Raw genomic sequence first — 27,758 nt, 5'->3', positions numbered from 1 at the left:
ATTAGGCTTCTTGAGGTATGCTCTGGGCACTTTCTCTAGGAAAATCCCAAGGCAAAGGGTAGTGGTTGTGAAGGTCCAGAGCCTTGCCTTGGAACCACAGAGGGCAGGTACTTGGTGGAAAACTCCAGCGCGTGATTCACCCTCCTCCTGAGCCCTCGTCAGTGAGGCCAACTCCCCTCCTGAGGTTCTCAGTTTCCAGCCCCAGGGGGTGGTGGCTCCTGTCCTACTGCTCTGGTAAGAAAAGGCTGCACCCTGCCTTGTACATCCTCGTCTCTTCCCTCGGAAGGAGCAGGTACTGGAGTGGCACGGTGAGGAGGGGGAAGGCGCGAGGGGCAAAAGGAGGGAGACGTGATCAGATGGAAGTCTGAGCTGGACTGGAGGGACAGAGCTCAGTGGGAGGGCTTGGGGGGGGCTCCCACAGTGGGAGGGAGCTGGGGGTGGTGGACTGGGAACAGAGGACTTGGCTTCCTGAGGTTGGATGTTGTAATCCTGGTGCACAAACTTTTGGCTTCAGTCCCTCCTGTTGCTGTGGTATTTCTCTGTCCCTTCACTTCCCAATACACTGGTGTGCGTGAGCGCGCACACACACACACACACACAGAGCTGCTTTCTGTCTGGGAGTCCTGGGACAACAACTCGGATGGGATTCTGAGCTGGGAGGAACAGGAGAAGGAGCAAAGGTGGAGGCTGGTTCCCCTCTCAGGTCCCGGCTGTGTGGGCTTCCCCGCCACTGTCCCGGGGACCGGAGGCATGGAGCTGAGCTGACCACGGGAGCCGAGCTCGGGACTGAGGTGAGCAGGAAGCAGAGGACGGGCTGTGTCTTTGCAGTCCCTTAGAGGGTGCCTCAGAGGGGCTGGAGGGGTGAGTCCTGGGAGGCAAGGTTTTGTAGGATTGTGTGTGTCTGTGGTACAAAAGACTGGGGCTGAAGGTAAGTCTGATGTTGGGGCATCTTAGGACCAGGGGCATCACCCCGGCTCCCCCAAGCCACCCACAGCTTCTAAGTTGCTCAGGGACGAGCCTGGGAAAGACCCTAGGTGGGGGGCTGGCTCTAGGGAGTAGGTGAAGGAGGGGTGATCACCTGGCTGAGGGAACGAGGGGAAGCAGACAGTACCCAGGGAGATGGGAAGGAAGAGCAGACGGGACAAATCTTGGGCATCCCTCAAGACCCATGACCTGCAATTAGCCATGCAGATGAGGGGTTCCTGCCCTCCCCCATGGGTCAAGCAGCGCAAGCAGGGAGCCAAGCGTCTCCCAGAAGGAGGAAGCTGCCCCAGCTCAGGCTTTGGGGAGGCGTGAGCATGCTTGTGCCAGAGAAGGGCAACAAGGGAGTGGTGGGGAGGTGCAGGCGGCCAGCAGCCTAACCCGGCAGCCCCCAGGCTGTGAGGGACTAGCCGGAGTCAGGTTTTGGTGCCATGCACACAGGTATGTGTGTGCAAAGGGACGTGACAGGAATGGCACCAGTGTGTGTACAGAAAGGGGAACTGGTATGTGGGTGTGGGCTGCAGCAGGGCCTGGGGCATCCCGTGCCCCGCCGCGCCCCCCGCACCCCCCCCCCACCGGGTCCGGGGCTGGGCCATTCCTGTGCTGGACTGGGAGGGTGATGGGGCCGAGCTGGGATCCCAGCAGCATGGCGGGAGCGGCATTTCGCCACCTGTCTGCTCCTCTGCTAGACCCTGACCAGACCTCTTCCTCCTAGCCCCATGCCCAGCTCCTGAAAACAGTTAATTTTGGACTTGCTAGCCTCTTGAAGATTTTCTTGGTGGGCTGCACTGAGCCCAGTGTGGATGTAGGTGTCTTGGCTTCTGGAGGGCACTGACGTGTGGTGAGCTCCAGTGCATGACCCCGTATCCTGCTCCAGCTTAGCAGAGGTGGGAAGGGGGCGTTAGGGGCTGGAGAGGTGGCAGAGCTGAGACGGGGTTGATCTCGGGAAGGGGGAGATCTCTGGAAGTCATCTTGACTGTGGATAACACTGTTTATTCCTCGCAAGTGGGCTAGGGGTAGAAGGGCACAGTGGGGACGGGGTAAGGAGGGTAGGGGGGCATGCCGTCCTTTTGGCTTTGAAAAGGAGCCCCCACAGCAGAGCTCTGTACAGCCTGTGTTTATGCCTGACCTCCACCTCAACATTTCTTCCCTGAGTCTAACTTGAATACCACTTGCTGCACTGAAGGCCTGTTTCTTCTTGATTTACCATGGCTCGGGGCCAGCTTTCGTTTCCACATGCTCTTGCTTTCATTCTGCCATTCCGTTTTTTCACTCTAACCCATAAATTATGATCTTTCCAGTAACCCTTAAAAAAAATATGTTGTTGGGCGCCTGGGTGGCTCAGTTGGTTAAGTGACTGCCTTCGGCTCAGGTCATGATCCTGGAGTCCCGGGATCGAGTCCCGCATCGGGCTCCCCGCTCGGCAGGGAGTCTGCTTCTCCCTCTGACCCTCCCCCCTCTCATGTGCTCTCTCTCATTCTCTCTCAAATAAATAAATAAAATCTTAAAAAAAAAAAAATATGTTGCATCAGTATCAGCTCATCAGTGTGTGTTCTCTTCTTGTCTTCCCCATCCCGATACAAGCCAAACCCTGCACCCAAACTGGGCTCTGAGATTTGCTTCGCAGTCCTGCACTCTCCTCTGGTCTTCCCTTCACTTACTCCTTGGCCCCACCAGGTCTCTCTTCCTTCCACTGTTGAGGACAGCTTGGCCCTGTCATAGCTGCTTCTGGTCTGAGAACAGGAAGGCTTGTCTCCTGTCCACCCCCTTGGAAACCTTTGTGCTTGGGCTCACCCTGAGCTGAGCTACACTATGGCTTGGCAAGCAAAGGCAAAAAATCTCTCCTTGTCTTTTATGGATCTTATTTTTATCCCCCACCCTCCCAGCACCCCTGTTGAATGGCTCATTCTCTCTTCCAGGGAGACTTAAAGCCCAGAGAGGAAGTGTGAGTTGCCTAAGTTCATACAGCAAGTTAGAGACTCCGCTCCATTGCTTATTGTATTGGTGAGTTCATTCAAATCATTTAAAAATAGTTTTACTGAATACTTGCAAGGTGTCAAGTCCTGTTCCTTCATCTCTCTGAGCTTCATTTCCTCATTGATAAAATGGACTTAATAGTAATACCTACTTTAAAGATTTTAATGAGGATGAAATTTAATAACACATATGAAGAAGTGTAGGTTTTTGGCACAACAATTAGTCAAATGTTAACTTTTATTAATATTATTATTGGCTAGGTCTGGACTAGACCTTAGGTTTCCTGCCTGGTGTTTTTTCCGTTAATGTTTTTGAATTCATTCATTCATCCACTCATTTGTCTGATAACGATTCCGGGGCCACTCCTCAGGGTGCCCAAACCCCAATTCTGTAGCAACATCTACAGTTGGTTCAGGTAGCACCAACTCTTTCCCCCAGGGCCAAACTGCCCTGTTCTTCCAACCTGACACTCTGGTTCTCAAAGCCTCCCCCACTCCTAGGGTCTGATGGTCTCCTCTGAACCTGGAAGCCTTCTTCTCTCCCTTCCTTCCCTCCTCCTCCCTTACATCAGGGGCTGAAGACCTCTGATTTCCATTAGGCGCTTCTCTCTTCATCTTTCTTCCTGAGCTGAGCTTGCAGTGGAAACCTCTGAGTAGGTCCCAATACCAGAATCTAACCCCGACAGGCTTTCCCATTCCTGGGATAACCTGTCCTCCAAGTCACCTTCAAAAATTTCCATAACCTCAAATGGCTCCTGCCACGCCTTTTTTAACTGACTTGGGCTTGGGCTGTTGCCTGGGTTAAAAGGACCAACAAATAAACACAGACACTTAGTAAAAAGAATCCCTTGTGTTTCTTTAGAGCCTTGGAGGGGCATGGAGCACTTGGTAGCTTAGGGTCACTTTGATTTCCCCAGCGCCCCCCAGAGGTGAGGGGTGCTGGGTGGGTGCTTCCCTCTGGGGCCAGATCACCTCCTCCTGGCAGCTCCTCGGGAGCCAAGGTGGAGGTGGCCTCAGGGTGGCTGTGTGGGGGGAGGGGGGGAAGGCAAACAAGGACTCCAGGTACAACACCACAGTGCCGCAGTTTATCTCCTGGAGGTTGAAAAATGGACAGCGATAGGGACAGAGTAGACCAAGAGAGACCACGTCATTTTTCTGGCAGTCCAGTGAGCTTTGGGCTCTTTAGGAGAACAGGAAGTCAGGAAGGGCAGTGACCTGCTGTCACGCTCAGCCACGTCTGGGTCTCCCTTGAGGAGACCACCACCCCAGTGAGAATCGCTCTGGGATCGACCGCCAGGACCCCTCCTTGCTTGTTCTCAGGGCAGAGGTACAACGGAGAAGGAAGAAGAACGAGGTTTCCCTCGAAGGCCTATACTTGGTCCTGGCACCAATCCCGGGTCTCATCTGGCCTTGTTCAGAGGCCCCACCTTCTCCTTCCCTTCCAATCAGACGCCCAGAGCTAGCTGGCTCCCATGTTTACCCTGAGTTGATCGATTGCCTGGCATAGGAATGAGCACACAACCAGCTAGCAGAAGACCATGCAGTCACCTGGGCCACACCTGCCCTTTGACCTCCTGTCACCCCTGGCAGGCTTTGATCCCTTCTGGCTTGGAGGCCGGAGGCTGGGCGGGTGCCACTCACCCGACACTGTGGAGCTGGGCAGACGGGCGAGCGGGGACGGTGGCTGGCTGTAAATATCAGAAGGGACTCGGAGGACGCCTGGGTGGCTCAGTCGTTAGGCGTCTGCCTTCGGCTCAGGTCATGATCTCAGGGTCCTGGGATCGAGCCCCGCATCGGGCTCCCTGCTCAGCGGGGAGTCTGCTTTTCCCTCTCCCCATGCCCCTCTACCCTGACTTGTGCTCTTTCTCTCTCTGTCTCTCAAATAAATAAATAAAATCTTAAAAAAAATAAAAAAATAAAAAAAGAAGGGACTCGGAATGAAAGACCCCCAAGCCTTTTCCTCCCAGTCTACTCCTATATGGTCGTAAGCAAGCCACTTCACCGGTCAAGGCCTGGATGTCCCCCTCTGCAAAACGGGCAAACGAAGATTGGCTCCCTATTTGTTCTCCAAGTCATGAGAGCAAAGTGTAACTTTCGGTGTAAAAGTCATGGAGAGTTTGGGAAGAAAATCAGCAGCCCAAGATATTAAACCATATTCCAACAATGGGAAATGTTACCGCAATATTCCAACAATAATCAAAGCCAAGAGGAAGAAAACAGGGGTGGAGGGCACGCTTCGGGGTGGTACGGCTCACCCCTTCTTGTCACACCAGGCTCACCATCCTGCCCTCTCCCAGCTCCGCGGCCTCCCGGTCCATCACGTCGCCATGGACAGAAAAGTGGCAGTCCCCGAGGACGGGCCTCCCGTGGTCTCCTGGCTCCCTGAGGAGGGAGAGAAGTTGGAACAGGAAGGCGAGGACCAGGTGAAGGATCGGGGCCAATGGACCAACAAGATGGAGTTTGTGCTGTCAGTGGCCGGGGAGATCATTGGGCTGGGGAATGTCTGGAGGTTTCCCTATCTCTGCTACAAAAATGGAGGTGGTGAGTTCATTTTGAGGTAGGCGTGGTGGGGAGAGCTGTGCCTTGACCGCAGGCAGGGCCTACCTGGGCGCCTCCTGCCTGGCGATGTGGTAAAATGGAAGGAGGCTGGCATGGAGCTGGAGGGCCCGGGGGTTCTCAGGGTCCTCCTCTGTGAAATAGGGATGATGCCTCCCAGGGCCATGGTGAAGGGTAATGGAGGCAATGGGTAGGACCAAGGAATCTGAGTGTGTAACAAGATAGGATATACTAGTCTTTCATGATTCTGTATAATGCTGGTTGCTGATAGGAGTCATTCATTCAGCTAGTATTTTACTGTGGGCCTCTCTTGGGCTAGGCATTGTTCTAGATACAGCACAGAACACATTCTGTGTGTTATATGTATTCTAGCGCAGGGTGGCAGATTATAGACAAAGAAGTAAGATGCATGGGATGTTGATGGTGAGGAGTGGAATGGTGAGAAGCCAAGCAGGGACGAGGGGTAGGGAATGCTGGGTCTTTGGAGATGTAGGGGAGGGGGGAAGGGTTGAAAAGGTGAAGTAAGGTGCCCAGGAAAGCTTGTGCTGAGGAGGTGACATTTGCACCAAGACTTGAAGGAGGTAAAGGAGTGAGTCTTACAGATGGAGATCAGGTGAAGACCATTCCAAACGGAGGGGAAAGCAAGTGCAAAGTCCTGGGGTGAAAGTGCACTTGGCCTGTTTGAAGAACAGTGGGGCAGTGACAGATGTGGAGAAGAGTAGAAGAGATCAGAGAGGTCACAGGGCTCACATCTAATAGGCTCTGCTCTGAGATGGGAACGGTTGAAGAATTTGAGCAGAGAAATATGATCTTGTCTCTGATTTTTTTTAAAAGATTTTATTTATTTATTTGAGAGAGAGAGAATGAGAGAGAGAACACATGAGAGGGGATAGGGTCAGAGGATGAAGCAGACCCCCCGCCGAGCAGGGAGCCTGATGCGGGACTCGATCCCGGGACTCCAGGATCATGACCTGAGCCGAAGGCAGTCGCTCAACCGACTGAGCCACCCAGGCACTCGTCTCTGATTTTTTTTTTAATTAAAGCAACATAATTTTATTATTTTTCAGCACTGGTAGTAAAAATGAGCAGGGGTATGGTGGGAAGGGGCCAGATTAATCTTTTTATGTGTACAATTAGAGGCTTTTAGTATATTCATAGAATTGTGCAACCATCGCCACAACCGATTTTAGAACATTTTCATCATTCCAGAAGGAAGGCCTGAAGCCATTAGCAGTCACTCCCTATTCCCTCTTGCTGCCAGCCCTTGGCAACCACTAATCTACTTTCTGTGGCTATGGGTTTACCTATTTGGAATTTTCATACAAATGGAAGTATTCATTTATATGAATTTATTTGTGACTGGACAGATTCATCTTTGCCTTTTGAAAATACCTTTATTCTTCTTGTGGAAATTGTACACATTTATTGTGAAATCTGAAACATTCCAGAAAGGTAAAAAGAAGAAACATTCCTATTTAAAGATAATTATTGTTTAGAAAACCCTTATAGGGACGCCTGGATGGCTCAGTCGGTTAAGCGTCTGCCTTCAGCTCAGGTCATGATCCCAGGGTCCTGGGATCGAGCCCCACGTCGGGCTCCCTGCTCAGGGGGGAGCCTGCTTCTCCCTCTGCCTGCCGCTGCCCCTGCTTGTGCTTTCTCTCTTTCCCTCCCTCCCTCTCTCTGTCTCTTTCTCTAATAAATAAAATCTTTAAAAAAAATAGAAAACCCTTATAACACTATTCATATTTAATTTTTAAAAAAGATTTATTTATTTATTTTGGAGATGGGGGGGAGCAGCCAAGGGGGAGGAGAATCTCAAGCAGACTCCCCGCTGAGCGTAGAGCCTGACATGGGGCTCAGATCCCATGACCAGGGGATCATGACCTGAGCCAAAATCAAGAGTCAGATGCTTAATCGACTGAGCCCCCCAGGCGCCCCCATATTTACTTTGGCAGGTGTTTACTGAGCATCCACCCGGTATCTTGTTTTGTGTTTCCAACCTTATAGTATTATTACCAACTACTTGAACTAATGGTTCCAAGAAATAGAAATGGGGTTTCCTGGCAGGTGAGGGCTATGGAGCGAGGCTGGGGAGTGGGGGGTGAATGCTGGCCAGAGATTAGGGAAGGCGGGGAGAAGTGGTAGGGGCGGCGACTTGTTTCTTTGCCCCAGGCCAGTTTCACGGACACACAGGGCGTTCGTGCTCCAGCTGAAGATGATCCAGGCTGAGCACTCATTTCATAGAGCGCCCAGAGGCTCCTAGGGATGTTTAGCGACTTGCCCAAGATCATAGAAGTGGTTGGGAGCTGCGGGCCTGGGCACCTGGTTCACTGGCTTGCACATCACTTGCCCTGCCATCTGAAAAGGAGGGAGAAGGAGGGTCCAGGGGACAGGTTTTCTGGTTTGGGTGCCCACACCTCCTTGTCCTGCCTGGTGGCTGCACTGTGGCCGTGGCCTCAGTCCTGGCTGTGGGGCAGCATGGGGACACAAGCGCCTAGGACAGTGTGCAGGGACACCGCGCTGAGCCTGGGTCGTCTGTGAAGAGGCAGTGCTGGATCGCAGTTATTGGGCAGAGTCTGTGTTCTCGCATTAGCTCTGTCCCAACCTAAGTACCCGGGGAGGACACCCACCCTGCCACCCCTCTATCCTATGTCCCTCATCCTCCCCTACATGAGGGGTGGAGCAAGGTCAGGGGTCCCAATCTCAGGTCACTGGTCTTTGGGGGTCCAGGAAAGTAGGAATGTAGGTTTCCTTGTTTCAGAAACTTAATAATGGATCTACGTGGGAACATGACTTCACCGACTAACTCAAATGTCACCTTTTTGCTTTAGGCTAGAATTGTACTAACTCACTATGATGATAGGGTTTATCTTGAGCTGACCATAACTCTTTAGTTAGCAGTTAGGATGTGAGGGCGATCTGGCTGCGACATCTGGCACCCCGTTGATTGCCAGGGTTGATGCGGTTGAGGTGGTTCTGTGATCTGGCTGGCTGGGCAGGTGTCCCCTTCTTCCCACACCGCTCCACAGGTGCCCTGCCCGAAGCTGCGCGCTTGGTCCAAGAGGACGACCTTCCCTGATAGGGGAGGACTGTTCTTCCATCAAGGGTATACGAGTAGCCGCACTCCCCTGCTAGGACCCCCAAACAAGCTCTCCAGGTCCATTTTAGGAGAACGTAGGGTAATCAAGCTTCTGAGACTCCAGACACGTCCAAATGAGGCACTGCAGGTGGCAGTCTGCCTTGCTTTAAAAAAAATAAATAAATAAGAAAAAAAGCAGTTAAATATAGTGTTTACTGATATATTAATCAATTCATAATGAATTAATAATTAGTTAACCAACGGTTCCGTAGAGAAAAATCTTTCAAGAGGGATGAAAAAATAGTGTTATTGGTGTAATAATATCTTTGGTTACAAAAAAAAAACCCAGGGAGTTGCTAAACTAGATCATCCTCAAAAAATGGCTCACCCCAAAAGAGAATTTTATGAATTCTGAGTTTCCAGATTGCTAGTGGTTCCGGAGTAAGTGCTTGGCAGAGCTAATAAGGCATACCTTAGAGCAAAGGGAGAGAGACTATAAATGCGTCCCAAGTCACCCTGTCCTCACAGATCCCTGGGGGCCTCATCCGGCTGCTCGTGCCCAGAGCATGGGCAGATGCTAAGGGAACTGTGGGCCAGGTCCATCTCCCCGTGTGAGGATTCTCACTCCGAGGGGAGGATGTTTGCAGTGATAGTATGTTGAAAACCCAGGGAGAAAGCCAAGAACGGATGCCTGTAGGCGCTCCAGGACCAACCTCCTCCCACTGCCTGCTGTGGCCGGGGCCTAGCATTGACCCTCCAGGCCCGACTCAGCCTGAGGGTGGCCCAGCTCCAGGCCTCCTGAGCTCTCCCCGGTTTCTGTGGGGCAGAAGTCTATGTGCCAAGGGTAGGGCTGAGGCCGTCCCCTTCAGGAGAGGGAAGGGCTTCCGCACAGCCAGCAGGAAGGGGCCCATGGGTCACATGCCGCCACAGACTTCCTGTAAAGCGCCCTCTGGGAGAGCCCCTCAGCCTCACCCCTGTAACCACCTAAGCCGCGTGAACCGGCGTCAGTGGTGTTACTCAGGATGTGCGGGCAAAGCTAGAGTTAAAAAGGACTTCAGGACTTGGAGAATTACCAGCTGCTGTGGCTCCGGAGGGCCCAGAAGACTCACAGATCCTTCTCCTTCACTCTCACATATTGCTACTGGCGGTGCAGATGGGTAGAAGAGGCTGGGAGGGCGATTCAGAAATGCATGTCAAAGTCCTTAAAAAACTGTTCAAGCCCCAAGGGTGGAAGCAACCCAAATGTCCATCAATGGACAAATGCATAAACAAAATGTGATATATACACATGAGGGAATACTATTCAGCCTGAAAACAGCATGGATAAACCTTGAGGACATGAAGCTAGGTGAAATAAGCCAGACACCAAAAACATAAGTACTGCATGATTCCTCTTATATAGGGTGTCTAGAAAAACAATTCATAGGCAAAAAGTAGAATGGTGGTTACCAGGGGCCAGGGAGAGGCAGGGAATAGGGAGTTAAGTGTTTAATGGCTACAGAGTTTCAGATTCGGATGGCTGAGAAGGTTCTGGAAATCGATGGTGGTGATGGTTGGATAACAGAGTGAAAGTACTTAATGCCACTGAACCTTACACTTAAAAATGGTTAAAAAGTAAAATTTATGTTATATATATTTTATTGCAAAAAAAAAAGTACATACACTCTGACCTACCAATTTGTCCACTGGAAATTTATACTGAGGAGACAGTTAGCTAAGTGCACAAGGATGTGGACAATGGATCGCAGTGGGGTTTCTAATGAAACAACCAAAGATACCTGGCCAGTGGAGGTATCGATGAAATGAACTAAGATACATGCTTACGGTGGAATATGATACGGGCATTAAAATGATGCCTTCTATATTTATTGATATAATAGGTTCATGATAGGTTTTTAAATGGTAGTCAAGGAATATATAGTAGGTTCTCATTTTTTGCCAAATATATATGTATATATGTGCGCGTGTGTGTGTGTTTATAAGAAAATTGGAAGGCTATACAATATTTTTTTTCCTTTTTCCTCCTTTGTACTTTCTATTTTTCCTGCAAAGTAATGTGGATTACTTGGGTAAGAGCACAGACTCAGGTTCGGACCACTTGGCGTGATGCCTCAGTCTCTTCATCTGTAAAATGGGGACAACAGTGGTACCTGCCCCATGGGAGGTGGTTCTGTGAGGATTCTGATGTTGGTGGAGCATTTAGAAGAATGCCTTACACACAGTAAGCACAACATAAGTGCTAAGTGTTATTTTGACGCAGTAAACAATAATCTGCTCACCCATCTGTTTTGGTTTTTTTTCCATCCTCAGGTATATGTCTTAGTGACTGAAGTGGGCACCAGCGGCTTAGCATTATTTTTAAGTTCCCCACTTTGCTGGATGCTTTTTTGGCCTGGCCTCCTGTGGGGGCTGTAGGTCAGCACCTAATCACATAACTGCTGAAACCCCAGTGCCCGAGAATCTGCCTGAGCAGAGAAACGGCCTTCTCTGCTGGGGCCCCAGTTTGGATCAGAGCCTGGTGGAGGGAAAAAAACATCTGAAAATTATTAGAGGAAAAGCAATTTTTCCGAGGTGTTTTTGTTTGGTTTTCTCTAAAATGTAACACACTTGATAATTTAATAAGCATATCAAATTATACAGAACACATGTTTTGGTTCCAAAAATAATAAATGGACTAAGTTTGTGAAGCACACTGAGAAAATAAATAGTGCATCTATTAGGATTTCCACCTAAATGTGCACTCCCTTTTCTTCAAAGGTCTTTCCTATCCTGAATGGGGTTCAGACTGGAAAATTTCTGCCTGCCCTGTTCGCAGACAGGAGGAAGCCGACGTGGGCCCCTGGGAGGGTGGGGAGGGAGATCAAGGATGCCAAGCAGTGGGACGCTGGTCTCCCAGATGGGTCGAGGACTCAGCCCCTGCCCCCTCTTGTTCCACAGGAGCCTTCTTCATCCCCTACTTCATCTTCTTCTTCACCTGCGGCATCCCAGTGTTCTTCCTGGAGGTGGCGCTGGGCCAGTACACCAGCCAAGGCAGCGTGACAGCCTGGAGGAAGATCTGTCCCCTTCTCCAGGGTGAGTGTTCCCCTTTGTCCTCCTACCAGGGCCACCAAGCGCCTCCATCCCTCCATCGCTCCTCGCCTTTCCTTCCCTGCCACCACCTTCTTCTTCATTACTCTCATCCTGTGCGAAGTGCTGTGGGGGACACAGGAAGAGTTATCAGACTTTGGGGGGCCCAAAGCTTATAGATCCTGGGGAGGAAGTCACGTCTCAAGAAAGATAATACAAAATCACCAGTGCAAAATCAGATGCAGAGCTTGGAAGGAGTTTTTGCAAGTGAGGAATCCTGGAGCTTCCTCTTCATCAGCTTCCTGGAATGCTGTTCCGGTGTACATGGCGCGGCCCCAGACGTGCCGCCGAGGTACATAACCATCGCGATGATGACGATGGCTAACGTCCCCTGAGCCCGGCTATGTGTTAGGGCTCCGGCAAGCACTTGACATGCATTTCCTCATTGGATCCTCCACATGAGAAAATGAGATCATTTACTGAGGATTTGAACCCAGGTCTCCCTGAGCTGAAAATTCATGCTTTTTCCCATGTTAGGAATTAGGTTAGGGATTAGGTTAGGGACAGCTCCTGTTCTCTCTATGGACTTGCTAGTATTAATGTGAGCAGCTTGGGGTGTCCTTCCCCACCCCATCTTTAGCTGATTGGGCCAGTCCCCTTGGGGGGACTCCCCAGCCCTTGTCTCTGAGAGGTTCCTTGCCTATGGGAAATGAGGAGAGGACTCTTTCCCTCACGTCAGTCTGGAGGCAGCCCCAGGGACTAGGCTATCTGGGGTTACAGCCTACTCAGCTGGGCTGTAGCCACCATGCTCAGGTGGGCATGGGGGGAAAACCTGGCTCCTGAGCAGGCTGGGAACCCGACCACCAATTGGGGGTTTGGTTGCAGGGACCAGGCTCATCTGGTACTCATTCCTCTTGGGGCACCCATGGGACCCCTGGAGAGCAGCAGTGAGGGGCTGGGGAGGGGCGAAGCTTGGCCCACATACGTTTCTACTCAGGAGTGCTGGGTCCTGCTGGGCGACTGTGGCCTCAGCCAGAGCAGTGTCTCCGTGTTCTGCTCTGGAGCCCAGCAGTCGCCTAATGTCCCACCCAGTTGCGTGCTATCCCTAGGACCAAGCGAGCTCCTGGGTGGCAAAAGGCGGGGCTGGCCTCTCTGGCAGGTATCTACTAACTCTCCAAGGCAGTCACCACAGATCGGGTGAGCAAACCAAGCATTGGATGGGGGTTGGGGGGAGGGATTACTGCTCCTTCCCTCTTGGCCAAGTTGAAGAGACAGAGACTCCAAGGCCTGGAGTCTCAGGGTGTGTGCCCCGGTGTTGGTGGGAGGGTCCAGGCTGCCTGCTACCTGCCCTCCACCGGCCTGATGGCACCCACCCCGCAGTTCACCCTCCCAGCACACGGAGGCCACACCCTGTGCTCACCCACCCTCCCTCCCTCCTCAGTTTACACACAGGCACAAGCTTCCTCCCCTGAGATCATCCCTACCCTCAGAGATGGGGCACCCCCTCCTCCCAGCCTGGCTCCCCGCCTCCTCCCGGGTCCGGTCGGGTGTTTACAGGCGGTGGGAGCACAGCGCGTTCCGGCGGCGAGTGGCCGCACAGTGGCCGCTTGTTTGGGTGTGTGGGTGTCTGTGTGCGCGCTCCGAACAGCCCGGCCGCCCGGCTCCCCGGGGACCCTCCGCGCCATCAGCAGCCCTGGCCGCCGCTCCTCCCGAGGCCCCAGCCCACGGTCGCTTTAGGGCGCCCCTGCCCCCCACGCCTGCATGATTTGCGGAGACCCAAACGCAGGAAAACACGGGGGCGGGGGGCGGGGGGTGCTCCGGTCGAGTTGGCCAGGCCCGCTGGAACAGACAATCAGGGTGGGCTCCCCGGCCAAGGGCTGGTTTTGTGGACAGTCGGCATTGATTTTCCGACCTGCCTCGGGGCTGTGCTTCCTTAAGTCATCCTGGAGCCCCGGCTTCCCGGGCCGCGGGCACCTCCCCAGGACGCGGAGCGACTGGGACCTGGGACAGGGCGCGGCGCCCACTCCTCCGCCTGCTTTCACACCTCGGGACTAACGGCCGCCCTGGCAACGTGCTACTTTTAAAATGACTGTGGAAAAGATCCCACGTTTGCAGGAGCAGGCGGGCCGGGGAGGGGGGAGGCGAGGGGAGGGGGGACTGCGCCTGCCCTTGCTCCCTCCCAGCCCCACGGCCAGCCTCCAGACTGCTCCCCTGCGTCCGACCTGGGCGCACAGGTCCCGCCTCGGCTGACACTCTTGCCCCTCACTGGGCGGTGAGCTGGCATTTTGAGACCCACTCAGGCTCCAGGGTTCTCGACAACCAGCGACCTCTTCTTTTTTTTTCTTTGCTGGTTTCTTTTGGTTTTTGCTCTTATCCTGAGACTGATTCTTACCAAGACTTCCCCACTTACTCCTTTGTTCTTCTTGCCCTTTTTCATTTTACAAGTAATGTGTGATTGTCGTAGAAAAACTGGAGAATGCAGATGGACAAAAGGGAAAAAAAAAACCTTTAAAAAGTGAACCGAAATCCTATCACCTAGAGAACCACAGGTAGCTTTTGGATGACAATCCTTCCAGAGTTTATTTCCTTCAAAAAAAAAAAAAAAAGATATGTCAAGTAAATTATGCATAATGAGAAAAAAATAAAAAAATAAAAAGAAGATATACATTCAAATATATATATTGCAAAACTGGAAGAATGCAAACTGTGGTGATCTGTAACCTGTGTTTCTTAGAAAAATGTGCTGTCTGTGGCTTCTCGGGCCAATAAAGAAATCCTGGTAGTTGTCTTCGGGTGGCACCCAATCCCCTTCTAGCCGCGGCGGGAGGCTTCCGTGTGGCTCTGCTGGGCTAACTTGATCTCTTGGGTTCTCCTTGTTGCTCCCGCATGCCTCCCCTCTTCCCGTAGGCATTGGTCTGGCTTCTGTGGTCATCGAGTCCTATCTGAACATCTACTACATCATCATCCTGGCCTGGGCCCTCTTCTACCTGTTCAGCTCCTTCACCTCTGAGCTGCCCTGGACGACCTGTAGCAATAGCTGGAACACAGGTATCCATGGTTTCAACCCCTGGGCTGGGGCCTCTCCCTGGGGGAAACCCTTGCCTCAGAGCCGGGCTGTGCGGGCCCTGGTGCCGTCCTGCTGGCTGACCCTTCTGTGGGAATCTGGACTAGCCACCAGGAGAACCGAAAACCCCACCCGACTGTGAATGTTTTGTGCCACTGCGAGGGGTTATCATCACTCACTCCGTGCTGGGTGCCAGACATAGACGGCTGAGCACAAGCCCCGTGGCCCAGCGCTCTGTGAGCGTGCGGTCTACTGGTAGAAAGGGACAAATTAATCAAATAATTACAAATTGCTATGGGTGAACAAAACTGCCGAAACGGTACCACAGTGGGAAGAAAATCGCTGGCTGAGGGCTGAAGATTGAGGAGGAACCCACCATGTGAACAGCAGGCCATCGAGGGGGAAGAGCAGGCACGAGGACGCAGTCCATTTGTGTGTTGAGTGGAGAGAGTGGGCCGGTTCCAGGGGCGGAGGGATCTGAGCTCTGTGTCAGAGGTTGGGTGGCGGGGTGGCCAGAGAAACTGCCAGATTCACTGGAACAAGAGCAGTAGGAGGAACATAGGGAGGGGGGCTGGTCCCATGAACCACCTGGCTGGTCAACTCCTGGAAAATGGGGGCTCCACAGGAAGCTCTTGGGACTGGGAATGATGGGGACTGCCAGGCTGTAAGGTCAGAGGGTCAGGGGGACTAGGGTGAAAGGGCATCTCTCCCCATCTGGTCCCTAGCTGATGCCCAGCCCCCCTTGTCCTCAACAGAGCATTGCATGGACTTTCTGAACCGCTCGGGAGCCCGCACAGCAACCCCCTCTGAGAACTTCACCTCACCTGTCATGGAATTCTGGGAGTAGGTGCTGGGCTTGGATGCCACGTGCCAGGGGCCCCAAGCAGGAAATTTGGATGTCTGAGGCCTGGGACTTGGAGTGCGAGTTTAAGCCTTTCTGTGCACGCTCTCCAGTGCTTACCCACCTCCCCCCACCTGGCACATCACTGGGACCTGGGGGAACACTCACAACTACCCATACTTGTCCACTGACACACTCCCAATGACCCCGAGTCCACCTGTGTCCAGCCAGACTCACACATTTTCCCATGTCGACTTGCGTCCTTGCACCCATCCACACCCCCAGGCACCCACCTACATACACCTTCACACCTACCGACACGTGTGCCGTGTTCGCTGGTGCATGGCACATGGGCAAATGGTCCGCCCCAGCTCAGCAGAACAGATGGTGCACATCACCCCCAGCTCCGTGTTCAGTGATGTTATGTTAGTAGCTTGAAATTGGCCAAAGTGAGCATATTGGTACTGCAGAAATTGGCAAACCCTGTATTCACACCTCTGCCCTTCCACATGACTACGCCTTACATCTGCCCGTGTCCACACGTGTCCACCTTCGTTCTTACAAAGGTCTGCCTGTACCCTCATGCTTACCCAAAACCCACACGTATTTACCAGCACCCACATGTGTCTACCCTACACCCTCATACGTGTATGCCCTCATGTCACCCCAAACCCACACATCCACCAACACTTATGCATACACATTTCCACCACTCCCTGCATTCTTTAGATACTAAAACATATTCAGCCCCCCTGTTTGATACCCATGTACTTGTGCATCAACCTGCCTATGTAAGTATCTACTCTCCATCTGCTCATCCATACATTACTTACCACCCTCACTCTCTCTTTCTCTATCTCTCTCTGCACAACAGAGAAAGCTGGATGGTTAGAAAGACAAAGATACCTATGGGATTACGTGATTTGGTCTTCTAACAGCAGGGGCATACAGACCACAGGTGGGAACATGGCGTGGCCATGGGGGGCTGCAGTGGGATGGGGAGGGGAAGCCTGGAACATGAGATCTGTGGGGTCAGCTCTAAGAATCAAGAGACTTGAAGACAAACGTCAAGTTGCCCCTTTCGCCATTCACCTGTTTTGTTTTGTTTTTTTTTCCATCCTCAGGAGACGTGTTTTGGGCATCACCTCAGGCATCCATGAGCTAGGAGCCCTGCGCTGGGAGCTGGCCCTGTGCCTCCTGCTGGCATGGGTCATCTGCTACTTCTGCATCTGGAAGGGGGTCAAGACCACAGGCAAGGTGAGGTGTTCTGGCTCCTGGTAAGCTCTCTGTGGCCCCCAGAAGCCATGGGGACGCTCACAGTGTAAGAAGGAGGTAGTGTAAGGGAGAGGCAAGGTGAGAACAGGGGAAACAGTAGGAAGAGTTTAGCTCAGTACAAGGAAAGACTTTCTCTTTCAATATGACTGTAAAAAACCTGTTTACATAAGTAACATACAGATCAAAATAAGAAACACGGAAGTCCCCCTAATCACTGTACCAGCCAGCATGGTAGATTTGGATCTACTAATCCCCATTAATGTCTTGATATTGCTTTCTAGTTTCCTTTATAGGTGTGTTTGCGTGTATCTGTATCTATCATGTCTGTACATGACACAATTAGGATCATACACTTTTACAACTCGCTTTTTGTAGTATGGTATGAACCAGCAAACAGAACTGTCTTTGAAGTGGTGAGTTTCCAATAATCAAAAGGGTTCAGGCCAAGAATGGACAACAGTGGCTTATTGTACATGTAGAGAGTTCAGATTTGAGCCATTATTTCCAACCCAGGGAATCTGAGGTTGATGATTCATGCTTTTTAAAGCCAGGAATAGACAGGATACTTACCGTTCTGATTAGCCTGTTCTGGGGGCAGCCTCCCCCTTCCCAGGATTGTTGTAATAATAATAAAACTAGTAACAGTGATAATAACACAGATATTGCTGTCACCTCCGGTAAGGAGCTAAGCTTGCTCAGGGAGCAGAGTGGACCCCTCAGAGTGTCTCCATATCCCAGAGGTCAGGCCACAGCTGCCCCTCCAGACTTAAGCCTGGAAAAGTAGTTTAAGTTTTGCCACAGGTCACTCTGCAGATCTGCTCCGCCTCTTTCACCAGGACCCACCCTCGCCAGGGGGCAAAGGGAGAACAGCCAGGATGAGGGATTCCAGGAGACCAGATTCTGGATTTTAAAATAGTCTTTGAAATATTATGGCTGGAAGCTCGTGCCCCTCCCCGTCCTTCCTCCCTCCTTGCCCTGCTGATGTGTATCTCATACTCTACCTGCCTCGAAGCCCGAGACCCGCTAAAATGTGTAAAGGAAGGTGTGGAGAGTTGCAGGTGCTCAGCCCCTCTCGGCGTCTCTAAGGAGGTGTCTGACGCTGAGCTGGGTGTCACTCTTGCTGCCTGAGGAGGGCTGACAGGAGGACGGCCATAGGCTCCCTGGTACCTCCTGGCGGCTGTGTCCCCAGCAGGGGTGACCTGAGCCTGTTTCCCTCCAGGTTGTTTATTTCACAGCCACGTTTCCCTACCTGATGCTGATCATCCTCTTGATCCGAGGCATCACCCTTCCTGGAGCCTATGAGGGCATCATCTATTACCTGAAGCCAGATTTGCTTCGCCTCAAGGACCCCCAGGTAGGAGCTGTGCTGGGGACCAGTTCCCCGCTGTCTCCCACCCAAAACCACAGCTGTACTTTTGAAAATCTCTGGTTGCTTTTCTCTTGGTATAAAGGCAATATATCTGGCGCCTGGGTGGCTCAGTCGTTAAGCGTCTGCCTTTGGCTCAGGTCACGATCCCAGGATCCTGGGATTGAGTCCTTCATTGGGCTCCCTGCTCTGTAGGGAGCCTGCTTCTCCCTCTTCCTCGGCTGCTCCCCCTGTTTGTGCTCTCTCTCTGTCAAATAAATAAAATCTTTAAAAAAAGAATAAAGGCAATGTATCCCCACTAGAAAACAATTAAAGATCTCTTGTAATCAGCTATATCTCTATGAGCATTTTAGTAGATTTCCTTCCAACTCTTTTTTTCTAGTTGGTGTGTGTGTGTGTCTGTGTTTTAACATAGTTGAGATAATTATATAGAGATGTATCTTTTTTCATTTAAATTATATTGTAAGCATTTTCCATGTTATTAAATTCATTTGTAAATGTCATTTTAAACACTTGCATATAATATCCATTCAGTCACTCATTCACCCAAAATGTACTGAGGACCAGTTAAGGGCCAGGTAGTGCTCTAAGGACAGAGTGGGCAGTGCGCACGATAGACCAGGCTCCGTGTCCTCTGAGCACTCACACGCGGGGCAGGTGTCATCAATCTGCTCTTATTCTTGGACATTCAGGTCAGGCACTTTTTTTTTATGATCATATATATAGCTGCAATCGACACCTTGTGTTTAAATCTTGGACCACATCTCTGATTATTTTCTGACAATAGTCAGACTTGGAATCACTAAGTCCAAGAATATGTGCGTTTAAGTGTCTTGAAATGTCCTGGCTTCAGAGAAATATAGATTTTTCTCCACCAGTATTGGAACGTACCCTTTTTTTCTCCGGGGCCCATGAGAGATTCCATAATAATTCATTTTAACCTTTGATCTACAATAATTTGAGAGATCAAAATAGTATCATTTTATTGTTTTAATTAATTTATTTTTTACTACTGCGAGGTGGGACATTTCCACACAGATTTACTTTGCATTTTTATTTCCTCCTCTAGGACTTGTCTGAGCACATTCTTTGCCCCACCCCCCCTTCCCCAAGGAGTCTTAGGTTTTTTTCTTTATATTCTAATGAAGTGGCTCTTGGACCCAGTCTTGGCTGCCTGAGGCCCTCAGTGCTTTGGAGTGAGCCTGGAGCTCTCAGTTCTGCCCTGCCTTATCTGGGCACTGCCCCTCCACCCAAGAAATCCAAGTATGTGGGGTCTCCTGAGTGCCCCCAGAGCCACATTTAAATGGGCCTGCCTGTGAAGTGACATGTGAGTGGAGGGTGGCGAGTGAGTGACTCCTGAGGGCACACCCAGGGGCCAGCAGGGTCTGAGGGGCCACGGCCAGCTGCCCCCCCCACCCCCTGCCACTTTCTTGGGGTCTCATGTAGGTGTGGATGGACGCGGGCACCCAGATCTTCTTCTCCTTCGCCATCTGCCAGGGGTGCCTGACCGCCCTGGGCAGCTACAACAAGTACCACAACAACTGCTACAGGTGATTGGCGGAATGGGGTGCCGGGGACCCTGGGGTGGCAGGGCTGGTCTTCCTGGAGTGTCGCCAGGGAATCGAAGCTTCAGTTCCCAGACTGAATTTCTTTCTTCCCTCTTTTTCTCCCTCCCCACCTTCCAATGATCCTCGATCTTGCTCCCTCCCCCATTCTCTCTTCCATCCCTCTCCTCCCGAATCTTTCTTTCCCTTCCCTTTTCCCTCCCCGCTCCCCAATGACTGACTTTGGATCTCTCCTCCCCTGAGGGATTTCTTCCTCTCTTTTCCCTTGGCTCCTCCGCCTCCCCGCCCCCGCAGGGACTGCATCGCCCTCTGCTTCCTCAACAGTGCCACCAGCTTCGCAGCCGGGTTCGTGGTCTTCTCCATCCTGGGCTTCATGGCCCAGGAGCAGGGGTTGCCCATCTCCGAAGTGGCCGAGTCCGGTAGGTACCACTTTGCTGTCTGGGCCCTGATGGGAGAACACAGATCCCTCCACCAGGGTCCCAGGAAGGAGTCCCAGGAGCTGGCTGATGGGAAACTTTTTAGCCTCTGTGGGCCCTGCTTGGCACAGAGGAGGGCCTCCTGAACCATGGGTGGTGGGGGGGGAGCGGGGACTGAGGGTAGGTGGGCAGACCCACAGCTGCAAGCACGAATGGATGCACAAACCAGCTCCCCAGAACCAGAAGAGCCGAGTGATGGATGAAACTACCCTCCCTTCTTGCACCACTCCTCCACACACACACTCACACTCTCTCTCACACACACACTCATGCACACTCACACAGTGCCTTGGGAGAAGGCTCTTTCCTGAGGGCAGTGAGAGCAGGAGGGAACTCTCCTGACAGTGCCTTGTGCCTGGCAGGTCCTGGTCTGGCCTTCATCGCCTTCCCCAAGGCTGTGACAATGATGCCCTTATCGCAGCTGTGGTCCTGTCTTTTCTTCATCATGCTCATCTTCCTAGGGCTGGACAGCCAGGTTTGTCACCTGCCCACCCCACCGCACCCCTCCCTGCCCTGGCGACCCTCTTGCCAGCTTCTGCGTTTCTGGCCATTACCTTCCCTCCATCTCCTTTCCCACTGACCATACATTCCAGATCCCCCTCCGCTTTCGGGGCTTGTCCTTGCAGTTGATTGGGTGACCCCTCGTCTCAAGACCAACCTATTCTGTGAGGGGGCCACCTGCCTTTTCCCCCCAGGCCTGACCCTTCCCCATACAGGGACACCCCCCTCCCAGATGGCCCTCCAGCCTCCTTCCAGCATTCAGCTCAAGCTGCCCAGCCCTGCCCCCCAGCCTTGGGGACAGAACATGTCTCCCCCTCCAGCCCCCATGCTGGAACCCTCTGTTGTAGAGATGCGGCCAGGGCAGGGCTGGCCACCCCACGTCTGCCCTTGACCCCTGTGCTCCTGTGCGTCAGCATGGGTGAGTGGGGTGAGAGGCTGCCAGGGCAAAGGGCAAGCTGCACCTCTCACCCCAGCTCCCCTCCTGCCCGCAGTTTGTCTGTGTGGAGTGCCTGGTGACAGCCTCCGTGGACATGTTCCCCAGTCAGCTCCGGAAGAGTGGGCGGCGAGAGCTCCTCATCCTGGCCATTGCAGTCGTGTGCTATCTGATCGGGCTCTTCCTGGTTACGGAGGTGAGCAGAGGTGTGTGCCCCCACCCAGGTGAGGGAGCCAGGGGGCACACCTTCCTCATCGGCTCCTTGGTGGTGTTGACACAGGCTCTGCCCTCATCACAGAGAGGTTGTAGGGACCACACAGTAGAACCTTACCTGTGTTCAGTTAGCTCTTTTGGTGTCAGGTGACAGAAACCAAATGCTAGCCAGCTTGAGTGGAAAAGGGAGTTTTTTGGGGCCAGGAAACTGAAAAGTCTAGAGATAATTGGTTTCAGGTATGGTTGGATCCAGCTGCTCTCCTGACATGGTCAGGAATGCCATTCTCAGCTAGATTGCCCTCCTGATAGTAAAGAACACTGGTACAGCTTCAGGCTGACCTGCCGCCACCCCTCCAACCCCCAAGGAAAGAGAGGGACCGTCTCCCAAGAACACGGTGAGTGTCCAGCGCTGGCTCTGCTTCCAGCCTGGAGCAGGGAGAGGAGAACACTCAGAGTGAGGTGGTGCCAGGTTCTACGTTACGAGATAGGATGCTGGGCAGAAGAAACAGTGTATGTCCCACGGTTGCCAAGGTCTTTGAAGCTGTCGGAAGTTGTTGTCCTGAGGTCAGATGAAGGGCCTGGGGGCAGGGGTAGGCAAGGCCAACTCCCTTTAGTTGCAAGGAGTGACTTCCCACGGGCTGGGCAGGATGGGGGCCCAGCTGGGTGTTTGCACTCTCGCTGCGGAGCGTGTCCCCTGCGCACCCTGGCCAAGGCCCTGCCTAGCTCCACTGACTTCTCCGCAGGGCGGGATGTATATCTTCCAGCTGTTTGATTATTACGCTTCCAGTGGCATATGCCTGCTCTTCCTGGCCATGTTTGAAGTGCTCTGCATCAGCTGGGTGTACGGTAAGTGGAGGGAGGAGAGGGAGGAGGAGCCTCTGCCCCGCCCTCCCCAGAAGGCCGTGATCTGCCCAGGAGGAGAGATGGGCTGTGCCGGCCCTCTGGTTTCTATAGGTCTTTGTATAGCTGCCCTGGGACGTTCATCCATCGCTGAGAACCCGGGCATTTCTCATTATCGCAGATAGAGCTGGGTTAAGGTAGTTTCTACAAAACTGATTTCCCGCAATAGTGAGAGGAATTAGAAACAACAGGGAACAGTTTTCTTGATACAGAAGCTGCCGGAAGCCCTTTGCCAGTGGGAATCCTAGCCAGGGCCACTTTGTCTGAGCATCCCCACATCCCCACATTCCCTTTCTAGGTTATCACCCAGACTTTGCTTGAATACTTCCCTGAACAGGAAACTCATTCCCCTGTTTTTGAGGTAGTTTTTCTTGTGGCTGTTACGCATTCCTTTCTTCTGCGGAAGTGAATTCTGCCTTCCTTTGACTTCCACCACCAGCCCCCCTCAGTGCTGGGGTGACTAGCCAGTCCTGATGACAGTAGGGGGGGATCCTTTATGCATTGAGTCAATGCACTGCTGAATGCCAAGCAACCTGCTGACTGTGGCATACATAATCTCGCAGCTCACACAGCAGCCCTTTGCAGGGGGAGGCGAGGCTCAGAGAGGTAGGTCTCTTGCCTGAGCTCACACAGCTAGTACGTGGAGGAAGCATCGTCATACCCAGGACCCTCGGGCTCCACCGCACCAAGTTGGGGGAACGCATTGTCAATGTAACAAGGCTCGGGGCAGAGAGGATGGGGGTGCCATTGTAGTGTGCATGAGTAGGAAAGCCGCGAGTAGGAAGGTTTTTATTTTGCTACCCTAAGCCTTCCTGTCTGGTGTCCTCCCTCTCCCTGGACATGTCTCCTCTCTTCTCACCTCAAGCATCTGATGTCTTTCTGATTTTCCTCTGCTGCTTCTCAGAACTTGCTCCCAAAGAGGATCTGATAAACTCCATCACAGTGAGTTCTAAAGAGCTGAGGAACTGTAATAGTTTACACCCTCCCAGCAGTATCTGGTTGTTAGCTGGGGGAGAAATTTGCAAGTCAAAGGAATGACTCCCTAATGGGGGCATTTCCTGCACACCGGTGATCAGTGGGAAGTTATTTCTTTGCTGAGGAAGGGCCAGAGAGGCCCTCCAAGGGTCTTTCCCGATCCGTAGCTCTCTCCTCCTTAGAGGACTGGGTGGGCCTGGATCTGGAGCAAACAAGGACAGTAAACAAAACCAGTCAGTGTTTCTACAAACACAGATCAAGCCTCTTGCCGTGCTTTCCTGACAATGCAGAGTGGTTCCTCCAGAGTCTAGACTGTTGTTCCCTTCCCAGTGGCTTTCTGGCCCTATGTGAGTTTAGCGTTTTAAGCTAGCACAGTGGGACCCTTGCTGTTTTGCTGTTTTGACTTGAGACCGAATTCATCTCTGCGGCATAGATAAATGAGCATTTGCTAGCCATTGTGCCATTTTAGGCCCACACCCTCCTCTGTGGTTAGGATTTAGGGTCTTCATCCCTAGACAAGGGGACGAAGGATTGCACCGAGAAGTTGGGTGACTCTCTCCAGGGCTCCCAGCTTTTTGGTGGCAGTCCCTTCTCCCTCCTCGCTCCCTGCCTTGTGGCTGGGGTGCCAGGGACCCATCTCATTCACGTGCCTTGATTCAGTTTCCCCTCACAGGGTGGGGGGAAGAGGGCAAAGCCAGGTGAGTCCTCCCCAAATACCCACAAGCTCTCTCCTTCCTCCTGTTCTCGCATTTTTCTCCCACCGCACCTGGGCAGGGGCAGATCGTTTCTATGACAACGTTGAGGACATGATTGGCTACAGGCCATGGCCCTTGGTGAAGATCTCCTGGCTCTTTCTGACCCCTGGACTTTGCCTGGTATGTGCCCACCCAGCTACCCTCCTGCCTCCAGAAGACTCGGGGACGGGGAACAGGATGCCCGAGTTCTGGGGCTGCTCCCTGCCTATCCAGTTACCTGGGGAGGCTGGTCCATTTCCCTTTCTAGGTTGGTTCTCCTGCCCTTCCTTTCGGGGGCTGTCTCCTTCCACTGCCTCATTCCAGTTCCTGCTCCATTCCTTTCTTTCAGCACCTCCATCTGCTGCCCGACTTCCCAGTTAGTGGTCTCTTTCTGTCTGCCTGCTGAGGGCTCCTCCACCTTCCCTCCTTTCTTCAGAGCTCCTCCTGTCTCAGTCCTTGGGGCGGGGGGGCATGCGTTGGCCCAGGGTTTGTAATGGCTTTTACTAGTCTACCTCAGTGATGCACCACAGTGCATTAACTTGTCCTCTGTCCCTGGATATTGAAGCAGGTGAAGAGAAGATTTCAAGGGCTCTCTGTCTCATCTGCATCCACCTCTCCCTCCTTCCAGGCCACCTTCCTCTTCTCCTTGAGCAAGTACACACCTCTCAAATACAACAACATCTACGTGTACCCTCCCTGGGGCTACTCCATCGGCTGGTTCTTGGCTCTCTCTTCCATGGTCTGCGTCCCACTCTTTATCATCATCACCCTTCTGAAGACCCAGGGTTCCTTCAAGAAGGTAGGGGCCAGAGCAAGTGATGCATGAAAGGGGGTTGCTGAGAGAGGTTGTAAGCAGGACACCATGGGTGGAGCCCAGCTCTGAGCGTGGGGCAACCCTTCGGTCTCATGGAATCTTTGAAGACTGGTCCAATGGCTTCATTTTCAGAAATCTTAAAAAGTCCTGGAGTCCTAGACCTTCAGAATCTGACTTCCAGCAGATCATGTGGGCAGGTTGACCAAGGGTAAACTGTCAGAGACTTAAGGAGGAAACTGAGTCACAACAAGAACTTAAAGGCACCCAAACACAGAGATTTAGAGAGCACAAATTCCTTGCTCCCAGGAAACTAATAACCAGCTATCATGGTTCATTTCATACACAGGCTCCTGGCTTCTTATCTTAATTCTGGGGAGCCACATGCAGAGGCTCCCTGTTTAGAATTTAAGACACGCCTTCCTGGAAGGGGATAGAACTTGTCCTACGAAGACATTACACTTGTAAAAATCTAACAGGCCTATAAGTTACAGAAAAACCCAACCTGCAATAAGCAAATAGGCTTATTTTCTTTTTACATCGAGAAGGACCAGAGATGGATGCTGTTGGCATTTGGTTCAGCTGCTTAAAGAGGTCACTAGGGACCAAACTCTTCCTATATTTCTGCACCTCTGTCTGAGCATGTCTTCATCATCATGCTCACCACCTCATGGTCACAAGAAGGTTGTTGTGATTCCAGTCATCACATCTGCATTCAAGGCAAGAAGCAGGGGGAGGAGATGGTACCAATACCAGTAATAATAGTAGTACTACTACTCATATAATATAATAGGGACTTATTGATCACATTATAATAGTAATAGTAAGAAGAATCAAAATAAGCACTTATTGATCAACTTACCTTTGCCAGGCACTGTTCTCTGAGCTGTGTACTATTATTATCTTCGTTGTACAGATAGGGCACAGAGGGGTTAAATGGGTTGCCTACAATTGCACAGGTAGTTAGTAAGAGAGCAAGGACGGGAACCTGGCCAGTTCCTGGTCCTAGTCACCATAGTATTGTCTCTTCTCTCTTCTCAAAATATTTATTCCCGTATTCACTCAGATTCTACCGACCACCCCCATGTGCCTGGCCCTGACCTGGGCCCTGGGGTTACAAACAGGATGGAACATCTGTGCCTTTCTCACCAGTGGCACCCATTTGTTCCCTCTTGTCTCCACAGCGCCTGCGACAGCTCACCACCCCTGACCCCAGCCTGCCACAGCCCAAGAAACACCTGGATGGTGGTACCAGCCAGGATGGCGGGCCTTCTCCAGCAAGGGAGGGGCTAATAGTTGGGGAGAAGGAGACCCACTTGTAGGATGTGGGCAGCAGCCGGGTGGCTATGGGGCCAGGAACCTCTGTCAGGGCCACCACAGTGGACAGCCTTCGCCTCTGTCCCTCACCGCTGTCTGGCTGGGAACCTCTGTGATGTCCGTGGGCGCCCCCAGCCAGAGGCCAGGCCGCTCTCTCTCCTCAGCTGGGGCAGCTCCTTCTGGAGGGCGAGAGGCGGTCCCGCTGCAACACGCCATCCTGTTGGAACATACCTTCTTATTTATAAAGGAGGGTGGTCTTTTTTGAGTCCACCATCTGATTCTAACACATTACGCTGTGTGGGAGCTCCCACTGTAGGGGTGTTCCAGCTTCCTGTATTTGCGCGTTGGGAGGGTAGCGCTGACGGGAATACGTATCACACTTTGACTTGGAGAGCCTGATGGAACGCAACGTGTTGGAAGTGACAACTGAACACGCCACATTGGATTCTGACATTCCATTAGAGGGGGTCCTTCCCTAGGCTTGGTGTTCTGGAGTCCATGGGGAAGGAATTAGAGAAACAAAAAGCCTTCACAAGCCATCATGGTCTTGAGTTTTCCTGGAGGCCTCTCAAGGTGTCCCTGGTTCCACACTCCTCCTGCAATATGTGTCCTCAACTCACAGAGCATTGGAATGGAAGGAACTTAGAGATGATCCCTAGACTGTTCTGTGCTTTCCTGTGCCTGAGGCAGACATTGCTAATTGATTACGGAGTCTTTCCCACCTCACAGTCCTTCCAAATACAGTGCTCCAGGAAGCTCCATTTGCCACCCTGCTTTTGTCCAGCCTCCTGACTTCATGGGTGAGGAAACTGAGGACCAAAGAGAAAGTGACTTTCTCACGTTCACATAGCTATGCCTAAAACCTGGTTTCCTTTTTTCAGGCCAGGGTTCTTCCCATGAAACCCTCCTGCCTTAGTTAACAAGCATGTATGGATCGCCTGCTACCCTGTGCTAGTCTTCTCTGCCTCGCCCTGTTCCTGTTTAGTCTGCTGTCTTGGGGTGGGAGGGAGAGGGTCTCCTCTGTAGAGTGCTGAGCAGCTTTCCCCACTTTGGCATCCCTACCTTGGCATTTCCTCTGCCAGCCCATACTCCTCTGACCAGATTTCCTTCTGGACCCTTTCGTTCTTGCCATTTTCCATCTCCTCTGCCTCCGGAGATTCCTCGGAGTGTGTGAAAGCCCGCTGGTCTCCCGCAGAGAGGGGGGCATTGCGTGTGGGATGCTCTCCTCTCCCCAGGTCGCCATAAAATGATGCCAGGTCCTCCCAAAGGCAAAAGAGGAGAAGGAGTAGGGGTGGGGGAGGGCCACTTCGGGACGGTGGCCTGGGGCAGGACGTGGGAGCTGGAAGAAGGGAAGCTGCCCGTATACACCTGTATATCTATAGATAGCCATCTGCAGTGATGCATGGATGGATGTCACCCAGAGTCACTGCCCAGTAGCCAGAGTAAAAATCTATGGTCCAGCCAGGGTGAGTTCCACCCTCAGAGCACCCAGCATCCTTCCCCGTGATCTGTCAGGGCTTCTCTGCTGGGCACAACCAGACCCCTGGGTTCTGCCTCCCTCAGACTGCTCTGCACATCTGTGCTCGCTTTGGTAGGACTAGCTAGTGGGTGGAAAAGGAGGTCCAGGAG

The 27,758-nt window shown here is 52.3% G+C and overlaps 1 protein-coding gene across 1 annotated transcript; it reads left to right on the top strand.

Moving 5' to 3' along the window:
- The first annotated feature begins 1,611 nt into the window (after positions 1–1,611).
- Positions 1,612–27,453, top strand: SLC6A12 (solute carrier family 6 member 12). Its single transcript, XM_035028491.1, has 16 exons — positions 1,612–1,868; positions 2,901–2,985; positions 5,231–5,498; positions 11,530–11,664; positions 14,566–14,706; positions 15,478–15,565; positions 16,688–16,820; positions 18,058–18,192; positions 19,651–19,754; positions 20,064–20,188; positions 20,608–20,720; positions 21,238–21,375; positions 22,136–22,238; positions 24,042–24,142; positions 24,630–24,800; positions 25,997–27,453. The coding sequence occupies exons 3-16, from the start codon at positions 5,285–5,287 to the stop codon at positions 26,132–26,134; spliced, it is 1,839 nt and encodes a 612-aa protein (XP_034884382.1). The 5' UTR covers positions 1,612–1,868; positions 2,901–2,985; positions 5,231–5,284; the 3' UTR covers positions 26,135–27,453.
- Positions 27,454–27,758: the final 305 nt, after the last annotated feature.

This window comes from Mirounga leonina, unplaced genomic scaffold (assembly GCF_011800145.1).
Source record: "Mirounga leonina isolate KUSES-001 unplaced genomic scaffold, KU_Mleo_1.0 Mir_201, whole genome shotgun sequence".
Taxonomy (NCBI): Eukaryota; Metazoa; Chordata; class Mammalia; order Carnivora; family Phocidae; genus Mirounga; species Mirounga leonina.
This window is presented reverse-complemented; position numbering and strand designations above follow the sequence as displayed.